The sequence below is a fragment of the Jaculus jaculus genome, chromosome 10 (genome assembly GCF_020740685.1).
Source record: "Jaculus jaculus isolate mJacJac1 chromosome 10, mJacJac1.mat.Y.cur, whole genome shotgun sequence".
NCBI classification, from domain to species: Eukaryota; Metazoa; Chordata; class Mammalia; order Rodentia; family Dipodidae; genus Jaculus; species Jaculus jaculus.
Window position 1 is genome coordinate 29,044,659 of NC_059111.1, and position 9,959 is coordinate 29,054,617.

Consider the following 9,959-nt stretch of genomic DNA (forward strand, 5'->3'; position numbering starts at 1 on the left):
TGGATCTTTTAAATCACACATGCATGCACATATACACACAGAGACACAAACATATACACACAAAAACACATACACATGCAGACACATACAGACACATACATGCACATGCAGACATAAATACCCATACATGCATGCACCCAAACACACATGCACATACATAGGTGCTCACATGCACAAACATATGCACATACATACACAAATACATACTTGTACACATGCACATACATATACATATACAAACATGTGCCCACATATATACACACATATGCATGCACACACACTTACACACATATACATGTATACTCACATACATGCACACACACACTCACCGTCTAATTGCATCATGAATGGTTCAGAGTCTAGCAACACTACAATTATGCAGCATTGCTTTTTAAAATCTTGTTACAGGAGTTGTGAGACTGGATTGGTGTTAGGCTTTGTTTATAGTACTTAAAATATTCATACAGTTTTGTTAGCCATAAGCAGTCAGTTTAAAGAGCCTACAGAGTTGAGGTAAAGTTTTTAAGACAAATGATAAAAGTAAATACATATTCATGTTTGCAAGATCGCCAGCAAGGTTGGTTTTAGAGCAGGGAGAGTATCATTAGTTCAGCAACAGTGGTGGCAAAGACAGTTCTTAGTTTAAGAATAGCAGATGCCTGAAAGTAGAAAAGCCATTGTCTTAATTTGTTTTCTCCAACAATACAGCACCTGAGAATGAAAAACTTGTGTGTGGTATGTATGTGTTTGTGTGTGTTTATGTATGTATAAAGTCACTGAAAAGTCTACATGCATGATGGCAGCATCTAAGCAAGCCTTCGTGCTGCTGCAACATCCCATATAGTGAGGCAGAAGAGGTCAGAGTTGCTTTTACAACAAACCATTCTCAAAATAAATAACCTGCTCCTGCTGTAACAGCACCAATCCAGTCATGGCCTTTGTAGGAAAACATTCAAACCACAACAGCTGCATGTGTTTTCAAGCTTTCTTACTCTAAAGCTGAATAAGCCACTGTCTCTTAAATAAAGACACCATCCCTGTTCCTTTGAATACCTGCTTTTTAATGTGAAGTAATTTGCAATAGCTGCTTTAGCAAGGCTAATATATCTTCACCAGTGATGAGTGCCCATTGACTCTCTGTCATCCTATGTATTGTGAGGCATTCCATCCCAGTCTGATGGGAACATGGAGTGTCCCTGTCCCTTTAGAGCTCCTGGGATTATTTAGGCTAGTCCCTGCTGCTCAGCTGTCACTGAGCAATATACTGGGCAGCTAAGGAGTTTGCCTTATATCCCTTCTCAGGAATCACAGTCCCACATGCTGCTTCTCAGTGTCTGAAACAGCTGGTTTATGTGTTGGCACCTTGTATTTCAGTTGTCCAGGCAAGGAGAAATCCCTGTCCTGGTTATTCCACATAGCCACACATGAAAACACACTACAGGTTTTTAAACAGTGGTAAATCTTGTTATATGTGTGTGTATGTGTGTAGAGAAAGAGAAAGAGTATTTATGTTGCTGGGTGTCCTCTTTATCACTTATCCATATGTTTTCTTGAGACGGGATCTTTTCTTCAACCAAAAGCTGTCAGCAAGCCCCAACAGTTCTCAGGTCTCTATCCGTCATGAATTGCAATTACAGACATGTGTCAGACTGGACAGCCTGGCCCAGAGGCCTTCATACTTAATCCACAAGCTTTCCTAACCACTGAGCCATCTCCCCAGCCCATTATGTCTTTTAGTCGCTCATACTTGTAGAAAAAAATATACATATTCATATATGAAATTCATATATGAGCTCTCAAACCTAAGCAGTGATTAGAGGTTTTCAACACAGTAAAGCAGCTATACTCAATGTCATGGTGAGTGAACCTCTCTCACTCTGCATGTTCATTATGGAAACTGAAAGGATTTTTCTGTACTATGCATTCTTTTCTGTGCCTTTCATACCTAACATGTTTTCAAAACAAATCCCTTCAAAATCATATCTGCTGCAATGCTGTGAAGGAATTCAGTAAACCTCCTGATGTATTATCAATCAGTGCAATCGCAGTTACATATTCCTCACATCTTAGGGACTTTTGATACTCTTAACAAAAGAAAATACTCATTCATACATTAGCATTCATTATAGATTTTCAACATAATCTTTCCCTGCCTGCGTGACTATAAAAACTTCAGTTCACTTATTTCCTCGCACCATGAAGTTGTAGAGAAAGGACTTGCATCTCAGAACTCCTAAAGACAGCTGAGGGACTGAAGCTGATATTTTATGTTTGTAAGCTTTGTAGTTAGAATATGCCTATTACTGGTTATGGATTGTTTTTATAAGGGACATTTTGTTTGTAACTTACGTAAATGCTTTCTAAAAGCTTTAGGAACCAAACTGGGGCTAGTGGTACTTGCCTGGTACAAGCATGTGGGAGCCTCAAGACGGAGGCTCACAAGTTCCAGGCTAATCGGGGCTCATAGTGAAACCCTATGTAAAGGAATGGGAAAAAAGGACAAAGAAGCCATTCACGAGTGAGCAAGAAATAGCAGTCTTCCTCCTTACTCTGACTTGATTATAACACATTGTACACATTGAATTACAATGTACCCTGTAAAGGTGTGCACATATGGAAAAAATAAAATCATTTCTTTCACTTTTCAGTAGTGCCAGAGACTATGCAGGTAACACTTGGCCCTTTAGGGGACACTGAAGATGCAGGCTATACCTAGTGCTTGCCACTAAGAGGCTAAACGGCTGCTGCAAGTAGACACTGCCACACAACTTAGCTACACTGGTGCACTGGGTCCTGGCCAGGATACAACATACTGCTTTAGCAGCTCACAGTCTAGCCAGGGGCGTGAAAATTCCACAAATTCAAATAGATCATCTCCACCTAACTTCCGTTACTTACATTAGAACTGAGCTACATGCCAACTCCTAAACCTGTCACCTCCAGGGCAAACTGGATAGCTACAGTGAGCTTGAACTAGTCTAAACTTCCCCAGCGTCCCATGAATAGTATTGGAGTTCTGTCAGCAAAATGGAAGAACTGGCTCTTTAAAAGGCAACATGCAGCACCTCCTTCAATGCCAGCTTGGCTAGAGTCAGCCCTCTGGACTAAATACTCAGTCTCTGTCCACACTCTCCGTCCACTCCTGAAAAAAAAGCCAGCAACACTCGTGCCAGGGTTTACAGAAGCATGAAGGCTTCAGCATGCACATAGACAGCTGCAGACCACGCTGTTTCAAAGCAGTAAATGCAGCAAGAATCCTGGGGTTGTATCTGCATTGCACCACAGGTTGTGAGAGTGCCCACACACTGCTGAGGAAGAGGACAGAAGACAAACCTCAGAAATCTTTGAGCTGCACACAGGTGTGTCTAGCCCTCACCTCAGCCCACTGCAAGCACCCGTGAAGTCTGTCTCCTCATGTAGGAAAAGAACATGTCCACCCACCTCAAGTGACATGCTCTGGGAGAATCACTGTCTAATCTGAGTAAAAACAATGAACTAAGAGGCTCTGATTAAGGAATGTATACTTCCATACATTGCATTGGTGTTGCCCATCTCTGTCCCTGTTGAACATGGATACAATACATTCTCCTTATACTAATGTTAGTAGATGCTATAAATTAGAAGGTACAAAGTCAGCTGTGGTCCCACCACCACAAAGTACATTTATTTTTGCTTTAAATTTTCTTATTCTTGCATATAGAAAGAGGTATGAATAGTATTGGAGTTGTATGATCATTTGTGTGTGGATGCATGTGATTTTTAAGGCCTTTTTAACCCAACAGTTTATACAGCTACCTTTTTCAAGTCAGCTAGCGTGTGACCTCGTTTTCTTATACCATTTTACCAGAGTTCTAATAATGGCAACAAGTGTTTATTGTTTGGTTTGTGTATAGACTATGAAAGTGCTTTACATGCATGCATTGTTTTATTTGATTTTGACAACCCTAAAAAGTAGGTGCTACTTTCCCCTTGTATAGATAAAGAACTTGATGCTAAAACGTGAAATAATTTAAGCAAGATTCCCAACCAGTGTACGGAAAGAAATGCCAACATTAGAATGCATCAGTATGTTAGATTTTTTTTTTTTTTTTGAGGCAAGCCCAACAGATTAGCCTTTTTTGTTTATGCAAGAGAATGAGAGGGCGGTGGTGAGGAATTGGTGCATCAATATCTCTAGCCACTGCAGTGAAACTCCAGATGTGTGCATATGTGCGACCCTGCAAGTGCATCACCTTGGGTATCTGTCTTACATAGGACCTGGAGAGTTGCACATGGGTCCTTGGGCTTTGCAGGCAAGTGCCTTAACTGTTAAGCCATCTCTGCAGCCAGAATGTAAGATTGAGTAAGTTAAGTGAGACTTCATGTGTAATTGCTTAGCACAATGCCTGTGCTAACTTGCTGTGACTTGTCCATTAAGACTTCAAGACTCATTTTAGTGGCAGTGCCTTAGGAATCCTACCTCAATTAAGTATTGTTCAGCACCTCACTGCCTCTTGACCTTGTCTTAATACTACTCACACAAGAGCGTCCTTCACAAGACCACACACAAGTTACAGCCACTATCAGCAAGTGACTACTGTGATGATAATGGCTTGGAATGTTGTATAAGGACAAATAAAATTATTTCCAACCATGAAAACTTGTATAGAGATATTGGAGCATAGCAAAATGGTAGGGCAATTCCCTAGTATACATCATGCTTCAGCACACACACACCCTAAAAGAAATTTCCAGAAAATGAAATGTTATTTGCCTGCCCTGTGTATAACAGGGCCTCCCATCAGTCCTTTCCTGCTGTGCAGGCCTCTTCTGTGGAGTGAGTGAGTAACATCATAAAGTGGTAAAGGACATAAGTACAAATAAAATTACTGGAAGTTGGGCTGGAGAGATGGCTTAGCGGTTAAGCGCTTGCCTGTGAAGCCTAAGGACCCTGGTTCGAGGCTCGGTTCCCCAGGTCTCACGTTAGTCAGATGCACAAGGGGGCGTACACGTCTGGAGTTCGTTTGCAGAGGCTGGAAGCCCTGGCGCGCCCATTCTCTCTCTCTCCCTCTATCTGTCTTTCTCTCTGTGTCTGTTGCTCTCAAATAAATAAATAAATAATTTAAAAAAATTACTGGAAGTTGATAAAAGAGGTCTATAGATTCATCAGACTGTTCACTGAACACTATATTTTGTTGGATAATTGAGACAAACATTTTAAACCTAAAGGTAATGACCCTAGGAACAGATACCTTAGAGCCAGAGGGAGCAGCCAGCTTCACGTGACTGATACATGTGAGGGAGGAGGTGGTCCAGTCGTTTGAAACTAATTAGAATGTGAGGTCAGCTCAGCTAGAATGAGTCCCTTTACCTCCTACACGTAGGGAATGGAAGCTATTAATTTGTGGAAGAACCCAAGATGTCCTTTATCTAAAGAAATTGTATACAAATGTTTTTAGGAATTGCCTGTTCAAAGAGAGTTATTTCCTTGTGGTCATAGTTTTTCACTTCCCACCTCATTTAGATTACAAAACTTTTAGAAGAATTGAAAGAAGCCAAAGAAAACCACACACCAGAGATGAGACATTTCATGGGCTTAGAAAGAAAAATTAAGCAGATGGAAATGAGGCATAAGCAGAGAGAAGAGGAGCTTCAACAGGTAAAGTAGATGGTCACATTTACTAATTTTATAGCTCTCCTAAGTGTGTTTGGTTTGCTGTGGTTTTGATAGCCCTGTTTCCTAACGTGTTTTTATCATCTTTAAAAGTAAATATACAGGGCTGGAGGGATGACTTAGCGGTTAAGCGTTTGCCTGCAAGGCCAACGGACCCAGGTTTGATTCCCCAGGACCCACGTTAGCCAGATGCATGAAGTGGTGCATGCATCTGGAGTTCGTTTGCAGTGGCTGGAGGCCCTGGTATGCCCATTCGCTCTCTCTCTCTCTCCCTCTTTCTCTGTCAAACAAACAAACAAATAAAAATATATAAAAGTAAATACACAGCCTTTAAGAGAAAATTAGAGGGCTGGAGAGATGGCTTAGCGGTTAAGCGCTTGCCTGTGAAGCCTAAGGACCCCGGTTCGAGGCTCGGTTCCCCAGGTCCCACGTTAGTCAGATGCACAAGGGGGCGCACGCGTCTGGAGTTCGTTTGCAGAGGCTGGAAGCCCTGGCGCGCCCATTCTCTCACTCTCCCTCTATCTGTCTTTCTTTCTGTGTCTGTAGCTCTCAAATAAATAAATAAAAAAATAAAAAAAGAAAAAGTTGTGAGCTAGCAAGCCTGGCCTACACTATTTAAGAGAAAATTAGACACTTGAATATTGATTACCCTTGTATTTGGAGAGAGGACTTGTGTTATGTTCTTAACTATTGCTGGATGCCAAGTAGTACTACATCTTATCTTGGGAGCCATATTCTGTATTCAAGTCATTTCAGTAAATGTGTACAACAAATTCATATTTTTAAAAATTAATGAAACATTATGTACCGAGCATTAGTAATATGCTTATCACTTTTAACAACAAACATAAATTAATAAGGATTAAAAGTGGCAGATAATAAGGACATGGTATTTTTTAGGTGCTTGCCTTGATGATACTCAGCTTTGCATGAACAGTGACTAGTTTGCTCAAGCTTCCATGGCAGTATCCCAGAGAGATGGTCAGAACAGCCTGAGATGGTCAGAGCAGCCTAAGAGATGGTCACAACAGCCTGAGATGGTCAGAGCAGCCTGAGAGATGGTCACAACAGTCAAGATTTGTTTTCTCACAGTTCTAGAGGCCAGAAGTCTAGGCTGATGAAGATTTCTGTTGATTTGGTCTGTGGTGAGGGCTGTGCTCCTGGCATATAGACCTCTGTGTTCCTGCAGTCACCATGGGCTCACGTGAATGTGGTGTTGGGGAGGTGGAGAAAGGCTTAGATAGTGCTTAGATGTCTATTCTTATGGTGACACTAAACTGTCAGATCAGGGCCCTGGCCTTGTAGCCTAATTTAACTTTATTTCCTTACTCTACACCAAGGATTAGGGCTTCAACATACAGAGTTGAGGGTACCACAGCCATCTGGTTCATAACTGACAGTATGAATTTCTAGAAACCTTTTGAAGACAGAAATGCTTGTAAAGCTTTGCAGTTGACCTGAGTTCCCAGCCCCACATACACCTGCTTAGCAATGTCCCACACTCGCTCTTTGAGACTGTTAGATGTTCTTTGTTTCCACTATAACCTGTAAAGTAATGTGGAATTTCGTATTTGCAGATAATCCAGCAAACACGCCAAGTAGTAGAAACCGAGCAGAACAAAGAAGTTGAGAAGTGGAAAAGACTGGCGCAGTTAAAGAATCGGGAACTGGACAAGTTCCGCACAGAGCTGGACTCCATCTTAGATGTGCTTCGGGAGTTGCACCGGCAGGGGGTGGTCATTCCCATGGCTTTTGCAGATGAAATAAATGGACCAGAATTGGACTAGAAATGTGATTTTGTGTGACCTCAGTGAAAGCCCTGAAGACAGACGATGTGCCACTGTCAGCATCTGTTTTGCAAAAGAAGGATTCCAGTCTGCTTGCTGCCAGGACTAAATGGTCCAACCAACAAGGGTTTCAATGTATATTATGATGAATTTACTGAAAAGCCTTAACTGGTCACAATGTAAGTGATGTGTGTGTGGTGGCCAGATGTCATATAAGTGGCAAGATTAATGGCACAGATGCTCACAGAAAAAAAAGTGTCACACACAGCCCGCCACATAATCACTGACCAGATGCAAGCTCTTCATTTCCTAGGTGGCAATAAGCTTCTTCCTCACCGAAGTGGGTGGAGGAGTGGGGGTCCCATGGCACACATGGCCGTCAAGGCCTGCTGAGTCCTGCCACCTTCTCAGTGAGTCAGGTGAATGGGACACCATGTACAGGTAAACAGGGGGTGCTCTGTGTTACCCCAGGTTCACTTGGTTTCCTGATACATGACACACACAACAGCAGAATTGGATGTATTGTTCTGAACTACTTCACATAAATGAGAGCACTGACTTTGGTGATTAGAATTACAGAATATAAGTTTTTACCTTTTCCATTGAAAAAACAATATATGTCAATTAGAACAAAAACAAGTGTATATTAGAAATATCTGGATTGTTAGTTTATTTTATAGCCCCATTTTGCTAAAAAGGAGATAAGAAATGCATGATAGTGGTAGGGCAGAGCGATAGCAGTTTATTTTCAGATGTCTCCCAACACTCTAATGTGAGCTACATTACATTAGTAAATTTTAATGTTTTTGGCAGCTACATCTAAAAATGTATATAAATCAAGTTTTTTGCATTTTTTCATGTTGTCTTCAGAATGTGTTATGCATTCCACGTGAGCTCTCCGCAACTCAAGCACTTTTCACTCTGTACTAGCCACATACCAAGTGATCAGTGACCAAAGGCCATTAAGTGCAATTTTAGGGTAGTAATTGCAAAGTGAAACACTTCATAAAGGACAAGTGAGTCACATCTTAGTGTGACTCTGAGCAGCAGTTGTGAAGTGTGGCAGTTGTTAAATGCAAATGGTGCAATTCTCTAATTTTTTGTTCTCTTTTTTTTTTTTTAATTTTTATTAACATTTTCCATGATTATAAAATATATCCCATGGTAATTCCCTCCCTCCCCACCCCCACACTTTCCCATTTGAAATTCCATTCTCCATCATATTACCTCCCCGTTACAATCATTGTAATTACATATATACAATATCAACCTATTAAGTATCCTCCTCCCTTCCTTTCTCCACCCTTTATGTCTCCTTTTCAACTTACTGGCCTCTGCTACTAAGTATTTTCATTCTCACACAGAAGCCCAGTCATCTGTAGCTAGGATCCACATATGAGAGAGAACATGTGGCGCTTGGCTTTCTGGGCCTGGGTTACCTGACTTAGTATAATACTTTCCAGGTCCATCCATTTTTCTACAAATTTCATAACTTCATTTTTCTTTACCGCTGAGTAGAACTCCATTGTATAAATGTACCACATCTTCATTATCCACTCATCTGTTGAGGGACATCTAGGCTGGTTCCATTTCCCAGCTATTATAAATTGAGCAGCAATAAACATGGTTGAGCATGTACTTCTAAGGAAATGAGATGAGTCCTTTGAATATATGCCTAGGAGTGCTATAGCTGGGTCATATGGTAGATCAATCTCTAGCTGTTTTAGGAACCTCCACACTGTTTTCCACAATGGCTGGACCAGATTGCATTCCCACCAGCAGTGCAGAAGGGTTCCTTTTTTTCCACATCCCCGCCAACATTTATGATCACTTGTTTTCATGATGGTGGCCAATCTGACAGGAGTGAGATGGAATCTCAATGTAGTTTTAATCTGCATTTCCCTGATGACTAGTGACGTAGAACATTTTTTTAGATGCTTATATGCCATTCGTATTTCTTCCTTTGAGAACTCTCTATTTAGCTCCATAGCCCATTTTTTGATTGGCTTGTTTGATTCCTTATTATTTAACTTTTTGAGTTCTTTGTATATCCTAGATATTAATCCTCTATCAGATATATAGCTGGCGAAGATTTTTTCCCATTCTGTAGGTTGCCTCTCTGCTTTTTTCACTGTGTCCTTTGCGGTGCAAAATCTTTGTAATTTCATTAGGTCCCAGTGGTTAATCTGTGGTTTTATTGCCTGAGCAATTGGGGTTGTATTCAGAAAGTCTTTGCCAAGACCAATATGTTGAAGGGTTTCCCCTACTTTTTCCTCTAGCAGTTTCAGAGTTTCTGGTCTGATGTTAAGGTCGTTAATCCATTTGGACTTAATTCTTGTGCATGGCGAGAGAGAAGAATCTATTTTCATCCTTCTGCAGATATTTATCCAGTTTTCAAAACACCATTTGCTCAAAAGGCTGTCTCTTCTCAAATGAGTATTTTTGGCATTTTTATCGAATATCAGGTGGCTATAGCTACTTGGGCTTACATCTGGGTCCTCTATTCTGTTCCACTGATC

General features: G+C 41.0%; 1 protein-coding gene across 2 annotated transcripts in view; it reads left to right on the forward strand.

The window, feature by feature from the left end:
• Cep162 (centrosomal protein 162) overlaps nt 1-7,443 on the forward strand; it is an 81,237-nt gene extending 73,794 nt beyond the window's left edge. For both annotated transcript variants that reach the window (XM_045160480.1, XM_045160479.1), the window contains exons 26-27: nt 5,504-5,638; nt 7,231-7,443. In XM_045160480.1, coding sequence (XP_045016415.1) covers nt 5,504-5,638; nt 7,231-7,440 — 345 coding nt within the window. In that variant the 3' untranslated portion in view covers nt 7,441-7,443. The remainder of the gene's footprint in view (nt 1-5,503; nt 5,639-7,230) is intronic.
• Nucleotides 7,444-9,959: the final 2,516 nt, after the last annotated feature.